Source organism: Canis lupus, chromosome 7 (assembly GCF_048164855.1).
Source record: "Canis lupus baileyi chromosome 7, mCanLup2.hap1, whole genome shotgun sequence".
In the NCBI taxonomy this organism is placed as follows: domain Eukaryota; kingdom Metazoa; phylum Chordata; class Mammalia; order Carnivora; family Canidae; genus Canis; species Canis lupus.
The window spans coordinates 71,062,941-71,078,406 of NC_132844.1; the positions used below are offsets into that span (position 1 = coordinate 71,062,941).

Sequence of the window (15,466 nt, forward strand, 5' to 3'; positions counted from 1 at the left end):
TTTTTTTAAGACTCAACTGATTAGTCGATGGTGGGGAGAGGCGGGCCTTGGGAACCGTCTCATGGTTGGGGGGCGGGAGGGAAAGATGGCGGAACTGATGCTCCTCAGCGAGATCGCGGACCCGACACGTTTTTTCACCGACAACTTGCTGAGCCCGGAGGACTGGGGTCTGCGGAGTGAGGCCTCGGGGAGGGAGGGGGGTTGTGTCCTGCTGTGATCCTGAGGCACGCAGGGAGGAAGCGGAGGGCTACGGAAGAAGGCCGGGCGAACAGAGACTCCATCACCCGCAGGAGGGCGGAGCGGGGCGCCCGTCGTGCTCTGGGGGGATGCGGGAGTTGGGGACGACCTCTGTTCCCTGCGGAAAAGTCGGGGTGTTCCGGGGTGGGGGAAGGAGGGACCGAAGTTCCTTGGCGGCATCAGGTTTCAAGTGGGCGGGCGGTAGGTCTGGCTGAGCCGAGCCAATGAGGGGCCAGCCCGGGGCTGTGCGGCTGTGCGGCTCCGCAGCCTGGGCCACCGGGCGACCCTTGACGCTCTGTGTCCCTCGCAGACAGCACCTTGTACACCGGCCTGGATGATGTGGCGGAGGAGCAGACGCAGCTCTTCCGTTGCCCAGAGCAGGATGTCCCGGTATCGCGCCCCCATCCTTGTCTTTCTAACCAGTGGCGGGTGGGATTGCCCCCGAACCAGGACTCTGCCCCAGGCCGGAGCTCTTGGAGCCATTGCCTTCTTCACATTCCCGCCGTTTAATGCTCCCCTTTATTCAGTTTGGCAGCAGCTCCCTGGACGTGGGGATGGATGTCAGTCCCCCTGAACCACCTTGGGACCCCCTGCCTATCTTCCCAGGTAAGATATCCTCTGTGACTCGCTCATCCTTCCAAAACCCTCGCTTTCCACTGTTTCCCAGGAACCGCGGGACTCCCTGTATCCTCACACCTCCTCTTCATAAGTCCTGTGCACTCCTCTCTCCTTAGGGCCCTTATATGTGTTCCCCTTTGCCCTGATGGAGGGGATCCTCACCGCCTTGTCTTTGGACACTTTTTGGACTCCTCAGACTCAACTTCCTGTTTATTCCCCAACTTTTCTTCCAGATCTTCAGGTGAAGTCTGAGCCATCCTCCCCCTGCTCCTCTTCCTCCCTCAGCTCCGAATCATCCCATCTTTCCACTGAGCCCTCCAGCCAGGTGAGAGCCATCTGACACCTTCTCCTGTTTGTGGCAGAGACTGAGTTCCATTCCCTTCGCCCCATAGGAGCTGAGAGACTATTTTCCGTGCTACAGGTCATGGAGTAGTGGTGGTGCCTTCAGATTTCTTTAATGTCTTTTTTTTTTACATGTCTCTGCAGTGGTTGTCTAGAAGTGAAGATGGAGTCTTTTTATTTATTTTTTAAAAATTGTATTTATTTATTCATGAGAGACTCAGAGAGAGAGACAGAGACACAGGCAGAGGGAGAAGCAGACTCCATGCAGGGAGCCCGATGTGGGACTCAATTCCCTGTCTCCAGGATCGCGCCCTGAGCCGAAGGGCGGCCCTAAACTGCTGAGCCACCTGGGCTGCCGGGAGTCTTTTTAATATACAGTTATGTGCCAGCCGTGGTGGGGCTGGGAAGAAGAGAGTTGTTAACTGCTGAGGAGTCTAGAATTGCTCTTGCCCAAGTTGTTCACTTTAAGACAATATTTGAAATAATGAGACTTCATCGACCATCCCAGAATAAAATAGAGAAAACAGGGGACCAGAGACAGCTCAGGGAGATGCTCAGCACCATTCAAAGCAGAATATCAAATATTTAGTAAGCTGTGAAGCTTTTGTTCTTGGTCTTGCTCTCAACTCTTGTTTTCTTCTTTGTCTCCTTCCCTCTCACTCTCACCTAGGCCCTTGGTGTAGGGGAGGTGCTAGTTGTGAAGACAGAATCCTTGGCACCCCCACTCTGCCTCCTAGGAGATGATCCAACATCCCCATTTGAAACCGTGCAGATCAATGTGGGTCCCACCTCTGATGACCCCTCAGGTAATAACAGCCTACCACCACCCCCAGGCTTTCCCAAGGCAGAGAGAGAGAGAGTGAGGGTGTGTGTGTGTGTGTGTGTGTGTGTGTATGGGGGAGGGATGCAGGACACAGAGGAAAAGGCGGGGAGAGGAAATGGTAGATGACCAAAGGCCGGGAAGGGGAGGGAGAGTTTTAGGAAACCACAGCAAAAACTGCACTGAAGAGATGGGAATAGTTTTCCTTTCTTTTTCTCATCCCTAGTATCCTATTGTGTGATTTAACTTCCTATTGCTTTGCATTTAAAAAAAAATAAAAAAGTATGGATAGATTAGGGAATTTTATGTTATTCTTTCCTCCTGGTGTTTTATTATAAAGTTTTTCAAACTTACAAAAGAGCTGAAATACCATATACCCAACTCCTAGGTTCTACAATGAACATTATTTGTGCTACTTTTAAGTGTTACCAAGTTCATTTCCTCTTACCAATTTACACGTAAACATTTTTTAAAAAGATTTTTAATTTATTTATTCATGAGAGACACAGAGAGAGGCAGAGACATAGGCAGAGGGAGAAGCAGGCTCCCTGCAGGGAGCCCAATGTGGGACTCCATCCAAGGACCCGGGATCACACCCTGAGCCAAAGGCAGATGCTTAACTGCTGAGCCACCCAGGTGTCCCTACAGTAAGCATTTACTGAGCACCTACTCCATGCCACATACTGGACAGGGTGCTAGGGGTGCAAAGACGAAGATATGAGCACCACACTGACCCAAGAATCCTATAGTGTGGTGGGAGGGAAAAGACACATGCCAGTTGCTGAAGGTGTGGGAATTCCAGGATAGACATCATAGGGTGCCACGAAAGCTCATAAGGGGCAGCTCACCTGATGGGGGCTGGATCAGGGATGTGTTTCTGGAGGCAGGGTTTCCCGAGCCGAGTTTTGAAAGACATATAGAAATTAGCCAGAAGATGAATAGATGAATATGGAGATTCGTGTGTGTGTGTGTGTGTGTGTGTGTGTGTGTGTGTGTGTTGTGTGTGAGTCTAGGGAACTTGGATCCTGTGAGAGTGGATGTGGGGAGGGAGTGGGAAATGGCAAGAAGTTGCAGAGGCTGCAGGGCCAGGTGGGAACCCTGCTAAGGGACTCTTAGCTTTTATCCTGTGGACATTTGGGAGCCTCTGAAGAATCAAGCAGGAGAGCAATGTGATTAGAAAGGTGACTCTGGTGGCAAGTAGAGGGAATGGAACATGGAAAGGCAGGACTGAATGCATTTAATCAAGTAGGATATGTGGATGCCAAAAAGAAACAGAAAGAATAAAGTAGAATGGATGAATTGCAGTGACTTCTTGCATAGGATTTGAAGAAGATGCCTGGGTTTCTTGCCAGGGCAGATAGGTATGGTAAGAGCAAGAGCTCCCCAGTCAGGGACGATGATGAATTCAGTGCTGGACATGTTGAGTGTGGCTTGCAAAGTGGCTTCAGGGTTTCCTGTCACTGCCTCTCTTTGGTTGAACTCCAACCAGAAGCTATAGGGCAAGGGAGCCCAGTGATTCAGTCCATTCATGTTTTCCTCTCTGGCCTCAGAGCGATGCTGGGAAGGATACAGAGTGGGCCCAGAGAGACAAACAGACCATATCCACGTATTATTAAAAGTTACAAAGAGAATAAACAAGATGAGGATTGAAAACCTTTTCACAGCAAATTGATTGTTGGTGACTTTAAGGAGTCAGATTCTCTGCTAAACAAATTAGGTCTCTTGAGGGCCTGTGCTTCACCCATCACTTTGATAGACAGGAAGCATCAGACATAATCCTTGCTTTTGGAGAGTCTCATGAGGGTCATAACACATGCTTAATAATCAAATAGTGGTCACCTCTGAGGAGGGATCTGGGTGGCTGGTGGACAAGGAAGGGAAGAAGATCTGTTTCACTGAATTACCCTTGGTCCTTTGGGGTTTTATATCATATGCTTGTGCTAACTATTCACAAATGGAAGTTGAAATTTTAATATAGCAGTCTTAGGAATTATATAATTAAGAATATAAATGAGTGGTATGGACCAAAGGTAGTGGCAGACTGTTGACCTTGGAGCTGAATCTGGCCCTTGGATGAGTTTTATTTTGCCCATGTGGGGTGATCACTGTGCCTCACAGGTGGATTTAACAGAGGCCAGGAAGGCTCAGAGGACTGAGTCTTTGCGATTTGGGGCCTGGGAGGCTGACAGAGTAGAGAGGGAATTTGTGTGAAGGGACAGGCAGTGAGCCCCGAGGTGGGGTATGAGAAAGGAAATGATCAGCAGGCATCTCAGGGAGTGGGAATCAGAACATAGGGGAGCAGTCAAGGGTAGAAATGCAGACTTAGCTGTTGTCAGCATAAAGACTCATAATGGCTTTAGGAGCCAGGGAAAAAGATGGGAAAGTCCTGGGTCAGAAGGTGAGAAGAGAGCCAGCAAGTCAGCAGCCCATGGCTCTAGCTCCTTCTAGATTGTATGCCTACGGCCAGCTTTATTTTTCTGGTACAAAAGAGAAAGGACCATGTCTTCTATCCCCTCTCTTAATTCTCTTCTGTAGTGTTTATCTGATATCCAGCATTTTGTCTCCTATCATCCGATAGATATCCAGACCAAGATAGAACCTGTCTCTCCGTCCTCCTCCATCAACTCTGAGGCTTCCCTGCTTTCAGCAGAGTCCCCCAGTCAGGTGAGCATCAACTGTTTTTTTCTGTCTCATATTCTGGTGAGTTCCTTCTGACTCTCAGAAGTATGAAAGCATTCTTTTTCAGCTCCTTCTCCTTGACATTCCTCCTGACTCACATATCTTCTGGAATGCCCAACACAGGCTTTTATAAGAGAAGAGGTACTGGAAGTGAAGACGGAGTCACTGTCACCTCAAGGGTGTCTCCTGCAGGATGTCCTAGGCCCCCCACTTGGAGGTGTCCAGATCAGCATGGGCCCATCCTCCGATGGCTCCTTAGGTAATAGGGCCTCCTGACACCTTGGGATCCCTGGCAAGATGCCTTGAGTCTGACATTCCTTCCTTCCTTCCTTTCCCCTTCCATCAGGCAAAGCCCTGCCCACCCGGAAGCCACCCTTGCAGCCCAAACCTGTGGTGATAACCACCGTCCCAATGCCACCCAGAGCTGTGCCCCCCAGCACCACCATCCTGTTGCAGCCCCTTGTCCAGCCACCCCCAGGTACTGAAGAAGGAGAGAAGGAGCCGGGCTGGATTGACTTTCTTGGCGAGCTCATAGCCATTGAGGCTCCCAACCTTTGGGTCCTCAGGTGGGGGTGTGTATACTATAACTCCACCTGACCTACAGGTCTCACTTCCCCCTAATCATTTGCCCCAGTGTCCCCAGTTGTCCTCATCCAAGGTGCTATTCGGGTCCAGCCTGAGGGGCCAGCCCCCGCTGCTCCAAGGCCTGAGAGGAAGAGCATTGTTCCAGCTCCTATGCCTGGGAACTCCTGCCCACCTGAAGTGGATGTAAGTATTGGGGAGGAGGGGGCTAAGGCTAGTAATAGGAAGGGAGGAGGGAAGTCTGTCATGGGAAAGAGAATTGTGGATTGAGGAAGGAACAAAAAAGAAGTGAACACATAAAATGATCCTGAAGGTCAAGTGGATAACAGCTTATATTTGCATGTCAACATCAAATCTGTATAATTTACTGACACCATTCCAGGATAACAGCTTATATTTGCATGTCAACATCAAATCTGTATAATTTTAGGATCCTTACTTAGTTTTGCTATCACTGCAGGCAGAGAAATGGAATGGTGTCAGTAAATCTAAGGCAGTGGTTGTGACTGTGGCGGTAGTTAGTAGAGGGAGGCTCCTAACAGAAAACCAGGTAAAGTGTTCTTTAATTATAGCAAAGTTAAGCTGTGGGCCCTTAAAAAGAATTGAGAGGAAGGAAGACACCCCGCCCCCCAACCAGGGAAAGGAACGGAGTTTCCACCAGGAGCTAGGATGGAGGAAGTTCTTCCTACAGTCTGACTTCTCCCAGCTCTGAGGAACAGGAAAGATGGAGTGGTGAGAGAAGGGCTCTTCCTTGAAATGTTTTAGCAGAGAGGGATGGCCCTTCTCCAGCCAAGTAGGTAGAGGACAGGAAGGCAGGAGAGTGGCCAGTGTGAGCAGTGGCTGATCAGTCCCTGAAGTTGGGAGATATGGTTCCCCTCTCCCACCCATCTGTCGTTCCTTTCTTTGACTGTTCGACCGTCCGACCGTCTGGGGACCCTAGGCAAAGCTGCTGAAGCGGCAGCAGCGAATGATCAAGAACCGGGAGTCAGCCTGCCAGTCCAGGAGGAAGAAGAAAGAGTATTTGCAGGGGCTGGAGGCCCGGCTGCAGGCGGTGTTGGCGGACAACCAGCAGCTCCGCCGGGAGAATGCTGCCCTCCGGCGGCGACTGGAGGCCCTGCTGGCAGAGGTAAGACCGGTCAACCTTGGGGGGCCAATGGGAATACCTGCTCCTTTGGGCTGACTTATGCCTCTCTCTCTCTCTCTCTCTCTCTCTCTCTCTCTCTCTGCCCTTTCTCTGCACCTTAGAACAGCGAGCTCAAGTTAGGTTCTGGAAACAGGAAGGTGGTCTGCATCATGGTCTTCCTTCTCTTCATTGCCTTCAACTTTGGACCTGTCAGGTGAGACCTTCCCCACCCACCCCCAAGCTTCAGGGTGAAGGCCACCCTCACCACTGCCTGCCGGCATGCATTGGCATAGTGCCTTTCATCCTGCTTACACACAGACAGTGCTGGTGTCCTTAGCACCAGTGATGCATCCAGCCAGTCCCTTCTCATTCCATCATTTTTCTCAAGTGGTAGGTCCTCACCTGGAGCAGATAGTGCTAATAATATTGGTGAAAATAGTCACTTTTAAAGCGCTTACCGAGTTCTCATGCTTCCTGGCTTTAGGGGGTAGGGATAGTTCTCATTCCCATCTTACATGTGAAGAGATTCACTCTTGTGGAGTAGACTGGAACCCACATGGGCTGTCTGCAGAGCCTAGGATCTTAAGCAGGCCCCTTGATAAAGCCAGAACCCCTCACTCTCCGTCCTTCCTTATCCCCAGCATCAGTGAGCCTCCTCCAGCTCCTCTGTCTCCTCGGATGAGCAGAGAGGAACCTCAGCCCCGGAGACACTTGCTAGAGTTCTCAACACAAGAGCCAGTTGAGGGAGTGGAACCCCTTAGGGGTTCTTCCCTGGGCCCTGAGGAGCTCCATCCCAGCCCACCAGGCCGACCAGGTTTCAGGTGAGGAGAGGGCCCTCTCCCTTTTGGGAAGTACACTTTGCCAAGTGTATCTTCTCCCCAAAAGTTACCTTTTCTTTTTGAGGGGAGCCAGAGTTCTCTTGCCATCATTGCCTGTTCTGCTGGTCAAGGGGTGCTGGTCAGCCTCTGGTCATTTCCCCCTTCCTGCCTCACTCCAGGAACCTGACAGCCTTCCCCGGGGGTGCCAAGGAGCTGCTCCTGAGAGACCTGGACCAGCTCTTCCTCTCCTCTGACTGTCGGCACTTCAACCGGACCGAGTCTCTGAGGTGCGGTTGCCAGCTGAGGCACATCCTCTCTGGCCTGGCTGTCCTGCTGTGCTAAAGCACCAGTTCTCCCTGCCCTCTCTTCTTCCTGCTGCTTGCGGGCAGGGAAGATGGGAGCCTTGGCCTCTGCTTCCTCAGGCTTGCTGATGAGCTGAGCGGCTGGGTCCAGCGCCACCAGAGAGGACGGCGGAAGATCCCCCAGAGGGCCCAGGAGAGACAGGTAGGAGGGGGCTAGGGCTGGTTCCAGGAAGGCCCACTGGAAGACTAGATGTCTTAGGGATTTTGAGTTAGCATCTCTTTGTGGAGGTTTGAGGGATCATTTGGGGTGAGTGGAGGGGTGAGGTGACATCAGCTTCCAGGGGCCGTCTCTCTTTCCCTTTGCCTTCACCCTCTTCACATCCTTAGATACTTCTCCTTCCAGAAGTCTCAGCTACGGAAGAAGTCACCTCCAGTTAAGGCAGTCCCCACCCAGTCCCTGGTGCCCCCAGAGAGGTGAGTGTATGGGGGTGCTTGTCTGTTATTAAGGGAGGTTTCACTCTCAAGAGCTAAACCAAAAAAAAAAAAAAGCTAAACCCCCAGAATCTGTCCTGTGCCCATTGTCATTGCCATCAGTGGCATTGTGCCTTCCTCATCCGTTGGGGGCTCTTTTCCTTTTCTCCCTCATCCTCTCCCACCTTCCCCAGTGGGACCTGAGCATTGGGCTTAGTTCCTCCCAAATCCTGTTTCTCCACTTGGCTAGGGACTTTGTGGGCCAACTGCAGCTGTATCGCCACCCAGACCGTTCACAGCCAGAGTTCCTGGATGCAATTGACCGACGAGAGGACACCTTTTATGTTGTGTCTTTCCGAAGGGTGAGTTCCTCCCCTGCCCCATCCCTGTCACCCTGGGTTCTCCAGCAGTCTATCTTGAGGCTGAGGCTCTAGAGTAGGATGGAGGAACCTGTCCACATCTTTGCCTCCAGCCTCCTGGCCTGGCCCTTCTGTCTCCCAGGACCACTTGCTGCTTCCTGCCATCAGCCACAATAAGACGTCTCGGCCCAAGATGTCCCTGGTGATGCCTGCCATGGCTCCCAATGGTAATTCTCTCCTTGCCGGGGCTGGGGAGGGCTGAAATTGAGGAGGTGAAGGTTCTGCTAGGAAGGTCCAGCATGAGGAGCTAAGGGGGAAATGGAGAGAGGAGTGGGCCATTTCAAAGAGAGGCTAGACTCCTGGATGAGAAGCGGGGAAATGGGTGGAGAGGAAGACAGAGTGCAGGAGGCAAGAGTGTAGGCCATCTGTTGGTGAGGGCCTTGAGTAGGTGTGGGCAGAGGAGGTGGGCTGGGAACTGCCAGATTCTCACCTCCTGTTTTCTCTTGATGTCCTCTCCCCTACGATCTCCCTCATATGTGTTCTCTGTGATTTATCCACGTCATCTTCTTTTCTCACCCCTCTCCTCTCCCTGTACCAACTCCATCCCTGCCGTCTCCTTGACCTGTGGATGTGGATCTGCCTCCTCACCATTGCCCCTCCATCCCTGTCTGCCTCTACCTTTCTCCTCTGTTTGCCTGCCCTTCTGCTCTTTCTTAACTCTCTCCTTCTCACAGAGACCCTGTCAGGCCAGGGGGCCCCAGGGGACTATGAGGAGATGATGCAGATCGAATGTGAGGTCATGGACACCAGGGTGATTCACATCAAGACCTCCACAGTGCCCCCCTCGCTCCGAAAACAGCCGTCCTCGACCCCGGGCAATGCTACAGGTGGCCCCTTGCCAGCTTCTGCAGCTGGCCAGGCCCACCAGGCCTCCCACCAGCCCTTCTACCTCAATCACCCCTGACCTTTGCAACTTACACTGACTTAGAGCTGGTTGTGTGTTGGGCGGCGGGGGGGGGGGGGGTGGCGCAACCCAGTGTGGCTTTCCTAAGTTCTCAGATCCCCGGGCTTGGGGCAATTGGTAAAGGGAAGACAGGGTGTGGGGTTAAGCACTTATTTGGAGATGAGGCAGTTCACCTCTCTTCTTACCCCTTTTTAGAATATAGACTCCTCTAATTTCTCTGAACCCCTAATTCCTGCTTCTTTCTTCGAGGGTATTGAGTGAGACTAAGTTTTGGGATGGGTGGACTCCTACACACTCTTCATTCTTTTGTTTCTCTATTTGAGGGGTGGGGGTGGAGGTGGGAATTTAGTCCCCAGGAGGGACAAGGGACATTTTTACATTTTGGAGCTAGTTACTGGGAGTAAAGGATGGGTGGTAGTGGGAGATCAGGTTTATGTATATGTACAATCTTCTTTTTTATTATTAAATAAACAACTTGGAGGGAGTTGAAGGAATGGTGGCTGCCTTCCTGGCTCATGATGGAGAATTTGGGGGAAATTGGCTTCTGTAGGGCCAGTACATCAGAGAATCAAGCACTGAAGACGTAGCCGACTCAGGGGTGGAGTGGGTATGGGATCCCAGACCTCATGTCATCCCCTTGTCCCCACCCCTACAACACTGGGGTATGTCTGTCTAGCCAGGGGATGAGGGTGGGATGTCTCATGGCGTGACAGCCTTGAGGATACAGATCCCTGGAATGTGTCTGAGTAAACAGGAAGGACAGGGGGCCCCACACCCTGTCTTCCCTTTACCAAAGCCTGGGCCCCCTGCATTCTAGCAGGTTCTCCCTCCCTCCCCTTGATTTCCAGGACGAGCAGCTTGAACAAACAGCAGAGCTGGGGCCAGAGGGCTGCAAGCCAGAAAGGAGGGGCCACACTGGAGATGGGGGTGGTGTTTGGAGGGAAGGGGGATGTTAAGGAGCATCTTCTCAGCCCCAAACTGGAGGACACTGAGACTTGAGAGCCTAGTTGAAAGAAAAGGATGAGAACGGATCTGGCAGGAAAGGCTGTGGTTCTAATTAGGAGGAAGGGGGACAGGACAGAGGGTGAGGGGCCAAATCTCACTCCACCTGGGGGGATCCTGTCAGTGGCTTCTGTCCAGCAGCACCTCTGGCCTGGCCCTGCAGGAGTGTCCTGGGTCAGCTAGAGGGTGTGGGCTGGGCCTGGGCTCAATGCCCAGATGACAGGGGCCGCCCAGGCCTTGAGCCCAGGCCTAAAGGAGGAGGGGAGAAACTCACGTGTCCAGCCAGGCTCCCCCACTTCCCATTACTGTGTTTGGGGTGAAAACACTGAGTAACTATGGCAACCTGGAACTAGGGCTCCCAGGAACTAGGCGCCTCCTCCCTCTGGAGGAGCCCAGCCCTGGCTTCTGGGCCTTCCTGTCCTTGCGTCCCTTGAGCCTCATCCAGGCAGTGAGTGCAAGGACAGGGATTTGTGAAGCAGATCGCCTGAATTTGATTCCCTGCTTTACCTTTCATCCATGGATGTCCTTGATATGTAACTTACACAGTCTGGGCCTTAGTTTCCTCATCAGTAGCATGGAATACTCCTGCCTACTCCTCAGGGATGGTGTGAGGATGAACGATGTCACTAAAGGCACACCTGTCCCTTGTCCCTCACACCTGTCTCTCTGCATTTACATTGCCCCTTTCTCCTCTGTTCTACTCCTACCCCAACTGGGTGCATCACCGTCCTATCGTCCCATCATCCCATGGTGACATCGCTCCTGACCGCAGCACAGGGATGTTCCCAAGTGCTGGCATCTCGGACTGGGGGCCCTGGGGTGGGGCCTGCTGCACCTCTGACTGAGTGGCAGGGGACACCTGGCACTTTGCTGTGAGCTGGCACAGTCGGCTGACTGCTGGCTGAGTTATGGGGTGGCAGAAGGCTCAGGAGGGGCGTGGAGGGAGGGAGGAGGGCTGGGAAGGGGAAGGCAGGTGAGTCTCTGGCTGTGGCTGCCACCCACCAGGCCCACGTGTAGCCCAGGTCACTAGGCCACCTCAGCACAGGGCTGCTGTCCGCTCCTGTACCCCCAGGCTCACCCAGTCTTTCTCTGGATCCAGCCTTTTGTTCCTCTTATCATCCCTGACCCATTGCCTCTGCCTCTTTGCTCTGGATTCCTCTCTGCCTCTCCTTGCCCTCACCCAGCCAGGAGTCCTCACTTCCTCTATTCAACCTCACCTCTTCTTTTGGACTCTAGTCTCCATTCCTCCTTCCTTGTTTCCTCACTCCTTTTTGTATTTTGCCCTTCCTCCCTGCTGCTTCACTCTTTTCTGTTCCTTCTGTTCTTCCATCCTCCTACTGCTGACTCTGTGCTCTGGCTTCTCCCCTCCTCATGCCACCCCCTCCCTAGTTCTCTTCACACCCCTTTGTCCACTTCTCTTCTCCCCAACTGCTGCTTTGGCCCTCCCCCACCCTTCCCCTCTTCAATCCCCCGTCCTCTTCCCAGCTGTAGGGGCCAGGACTGGAGAGCCTAATGTTTGCCTCATCGTTCTGCTATGGCTTCTGGATACAGCACATCTGGATTCCAGGGCCCAGATGTGTGGTTGCCACAGCAACCTCAGTCCCTCTGGTAAATATAGGCGCCCACCCGCCCCAGAGCAGAGAACAAAACAATTGTGTGACTTTCTTTTGTCACGAGATAGAAATGTCCTCCCTCCTCCCTTCTCCCCACACCCGTGTCTCCCGGCAGAGGAGGTCCTAAGGGTCCAAAGCCTGCCTTCTGTGGCTCTGTTGTCCCTTCCCAGCCCCGGGCTCTTGGTTCTTTCCCATGTCCTGTGTCAGGCCGTCTCTTCTCTCTGAGCCCCTTGCCCCACTATCTCCTCAATAGTGGAACATTGAGTCTCCTGGCTTAGACTTGGTGATTTTTTCTTACTGAATCTGTGTAATAACTGGATGCAGAAAAGAGTTTCAAAAATCCAGATTTTCTGCCCTGAGTCTTCTATCTTTCCATGGCTCTTCCTGGGGGAGGGGAGAGAATACAAGCTTGGGAATTGGAAAACCCGGGTGGAGGCCCACTTTCACCCTTGGCAAGTCCCGTGGACAGGTCACCTGACCTCTGCCGTCCTCCATTTCCTCAGCCACAAGGCCAGATGAATCCAAGGCCTGTGCTGTGCTGCAGAGTGTTTTGTCAATGGGAGCCCGGTACAACTGCCTTGTCCCCCTCCCTAGGACTGCTCCCTTGGCCCGCAGCCCCTGGCCTCTCCTCGCTCGCTGTCTGCACCTGCAGGGTCTTGCCCTTGATTGCCCTCCTTGCCTTCCCTCTGTACCTTTTATCCCTCATCCTCCTGAGGTCAGGACAGGAGCAAAGATGGAAGCCCAGAGACGAGACCCTGGACTGAGGATTCTGAGATCAGCCAGAGCACGTGGACAGCTGTCAACAGCTCCGACCTTTCTCCCCACTGCCTGAAACACCTTCGTGAAGGCGCCTGGCTCTGACAATTAGGCCTCCCTGCCTCCACGCCTAGGGCTCCTACCAGACTCCCTTTCCCCATCCTTCGCACCCAGTCCTCTCACAATTCCTTAGTTTTTTTTTTTTAAAGGTTTTATTTTATTTTTTTTTAAGATTTTATTTATTTATTCATAGACACAGAGAGAGGCAGGCTCCATGCAGGGAGCCCGATGTGGGACTCGATCCCGGGTCTCCAGGATCACACCCCAGGCTGCAGGTGGCGCCAAACCGCTGCGCCACCAGGGCTGCCCTCACAATTCCTTAGTGACAAGCATTTATTAGGCACCTGTGCTATGCAAGGTCTGGTACTTCCCCAACAAGATGCAAACATATGTGAGATGAGAGCTCCTCCAAGAGCCTAAATCCAGGGGCTAAGTCAAATTGTAGACCATGATGACTTCAGAACCTGGAATTCTGTCTGTTGAGCTTCCAGTGGCTTCCTCAGATGCCTTGTAACCCTGTGCAATCCCCCTCTGTTCTCTGAGACTGTGGTGTCCCATTTGCCACTTGCCATGGGCTTCCAAAACACCCCGTGGCCGTTCTTTGAGCTCTCACGTATCCAGGGTCTTCTGGCCACTCCTTGGGCCAAGTATACTCATGGTGACCATACTTAGTAAATAATAAGACCAAGATTAATGCATAGGGCAAACAGTGGCTATGACCATGGGACAGAATTACTGAAACCTGGGGATATAAGGGAAAATCCATCCTCTGTGCAGTCTGCTCTCGCCAAGTAATCCTGTTTCAGACCCTCCCTCACCCTTTCATGTGCTCCCCTGGCCCCCAGCCCCCCAGATCAGAGGGAAATTGTTACCTACTCCAGGCTCTGGAGGCTTTGGGCCAAGGCACAGGAAGGAAGCTGAGCCCAGTTCCGTCCAAGATGCTGACTTCATCCTCCCCATCAAAGCCAGGAAAAAAACAGCCACACACACATACAGACACACGGGGACACCCATGCGAGGGTCTGTGCAAGCTTTTGCCCTCAGCCAGAGGTCACTGACTGGGCATGTGGCAGCCACATGTGCCAGTGTGCTTTGACCCAGGATCAACACACCCTGCAACCAGGGGGATCCAATCTAGGGTGCAGACCCCTATGCTCCAACCCAAGTGACAGACTCAGACACACAAAGGCTTCTTCAGGTCCCTTTCACCCATCACCTATGACTGGGCCAGTCTATTCCCCAATGGTGAGGTTGGTAGTGGGGTAGCAAGAACTCTCCTTGTGAAACCTGGGGCAGGGATGCCTCAGCCTGGATACTTCTCTTCAGTGGCAAAAGTCTCTTTAGCCCCTGGTCAAGACAGTGAGCACAAAGGAAAATGGGGCCACACAGGGATATTTCTGCTGTCCTGTCTTCTAGTGTCAGTCATCTTGCCTCTGCCTGAGGTCAAAGTGCTTTCCTCTCCCAGCTCCCAGCTCTCCTTACCCCCGCTTCTGCTCCCCTGCCGCACCTTTCAGCCTTCCACTGACTTAGCCCAGCTATTCACAGGCCCACCCCCACATCTGCCTCCTGCCTCTAGCTCTGGCTCCATCCCTAAACCTCTCTCCTAAACCTCCTGCCTAAGTTTTCGGCTCCTCTTCCCTGTCTCCCCTGAACCCCAACCTCCTTCCCAAGTCTTCTACATCCTGGTGCTGAGCCAAACCCTTGATTGGCCGGTACCCAAGCCTCCTCATCTGCCATTTCTCTAGAATTTGCTGAGGTGAGAGAATGAAAAGGGGGCAGTGATCCCAAGCTGAAAACAGGTAGTGGACTAAACAGAACAGAGGGGGAGAGGCAGTACAGGGACAGGGCAAGTAGAAAAGATAGAAGAGATGAGGCTGAGGTGGGAGCAATAGGACCAGGCAGGAGGGATGGGTGGGGACAAGGAGTTCCAGAGAAGGCCTCATGCCGGGGAGGGATTTGGGCTTGGGAGGGAGGTTTCCTCCCCCACCCCACACACATACACACTGCCAGGAGATAATGGCCGGAAGAGAAAGGGGGTGCTGGGCAACAGGTAGGTGGGGCAAGATCCCAGCTGGAGCAGAGTGGTGGGAGAGGAGGTGCCGAGGAGGGAGAGGGCTGGCCACTGTGGAAGGGTGTTGGTAGAGAGGAGAACCCAGTGAGAGAGCAGGAGCAGCAGGTGGGCAAATGGTGGGGAGAAAAGAGAAATGGCATAAGGTTTGGGGATGTCAAGTTGGGCAAAAATTGGGGTGGAAAGGAAGAGTCCAAATGCGATGGGGAAAGGATGTGGGAGGGATGCCCCAAGGATGCAGGGGCAAGTCGACTGTATTGTGGGACTCAGTGATCCCAGACGGGGAGGCGGGGAGAGGGGGCATGCAATGACGTTGGGAGGGCCTGGCAGGGACTGGAGGAGTGGGAGGACCTGCCCCATCTCCGCTCCCCTCCCTGACCTCATGCTGGTCCTCCCCTTCTCCTCCCCCTGCTCGCTGCAGACTCCCTCCTTCTTACTGTCTGCGAGATCCACGGTCTGCAGTTGGGTCTCAGCTCAGTGAGACCCTACTGCAGGAAACAAGCAAGGGGACCTCGGGGAGCTCGGAGCTGCCAAGGCACGGTAGCCCTGCCCTGTCTTGAGAGCTCCCCTCCCAAGGTCAGAGACCAAGCAGGTGCAGAGGCACTGCAACAGCTTGTTGCCCAGGTAAGGAACAGAGCTCTCGGGAAAACAA

At 53.1% G+C, this 15,466-nt stretch overlaps 2 protein-coding genes and 1 long non-coding RNA gene across 16 annotated transcripts in view; 2 read left to right on the plus strand and 1 right to left on the minus strand.

Moving 5' to 3' along the window:
• Positions 1–7: 7 nt before the first annotated feature.
• On the plus strand, positions 8–15,253 carry ATF6B (activating transcription factor 6 beta). Of its 5 annotated transcripts, none has more exons than XM_072833637.1 (18): positions 8–167; positions 548–627; positions 765–843; positions 1,089–1,180; positions 1,868–2,003; positions 4,596–4,681; positions 4,820–4,955; positions 5,043–5,174; positions 5,331–5,464; positions 6,219–6,404; positions 6,524–6,615; positions 7,043–7,222; positions 7,399–7,506; positions 7,642–7,723; positions 7,925–7,995; positions 8,243–8,354; positions 8,465–8,578; positions 9,086–9,809. In XM_072833637.1, the coding sequence occupies exons 1-17, from the start codon at positions 62–64 to the stop codon at positions 8,555–8,557; spliced, it is 1,905 nt and encodes a 634-aa protein (XP_072689738.1). In that variant the 5' UTR covers positions 8–61; the 3' UTR covers positions 8,558–8,578; positions 9,086–9,809. The 5 variants fall into 5 exon arrangements, with proteins under 5 accessions (XP_072689738.1, XP_072689735.1, XP_072689737.1 ...); XM_072833634.1 differs by having other exon boundaries at positions 9–167; positions 8,494–8,578; XM_072833636.1 differs by lacking the exon at positions 9,086–9,809 and adding an exon at positions 15,236–15,253 and having other exon boundaries at positions 30–176.
• LOC140637286 (uncharacterized) lies at positions 8,521–10,638 on the minus strand. The gene is made up of 3 exons (XR_012034489.1): positions 10,592–10,638; positions 10,424–10,474; positions 8,521–8,658 (listed from the first exon to the last, which is right to left on the minus strand). It is a non-coding gene; the product is annotated as an uncharacterized lncRNA (long non-coding RNA).
• A 44-nt stretch (positions 15,254–15,297) lies between the features above and the next one.
• TNXB (tenascin XB) overlaps positions 15,298–15,466 on the plus strand; it is a 56,622-nt gene continuing 56,453 nt past the window's right edge. For all 10 annotated transcript variants that reach the window (XM_072833609.1, XM_072833613.1, XM_072833614.1 and 7 more), the window contains exon 1: positions 15,298–15,438. The gene's annotated coding sequence lies outside the window, so the exon portion shown is untranslated. The remainder of the gene's footprint in view (positions 15,439–15,466) is intronic.

What these genes read in the sequence shown, in the direction of transcription:
- ATF6B (XM_072833633.1), top strand. Translation starts at nt 62, where the DNA reads ATGGTTGGGGGGCGGGAGGGAAAGATGGCGGAACTGATGCTCCTCAGC. An exon ending in AACCGGACCGAGTCTCTGAG is followed by an intron (nt 7,507 to 7,641) that starts GTGCGGTTGCCA and finishes CTGCTTCCTCAG; the next exon opens with GCTTGCTGATGAGCTGAGCG. An exon ending in TCCCTGGTGCCCCCAGAGAG is followed by an intron (nt 7,996 to 8,242) that starts GTGAGTGTATGG and finishes CCACTTGGCTAG; the next exon opens with GGACTTTGTGGGCCAACTGC.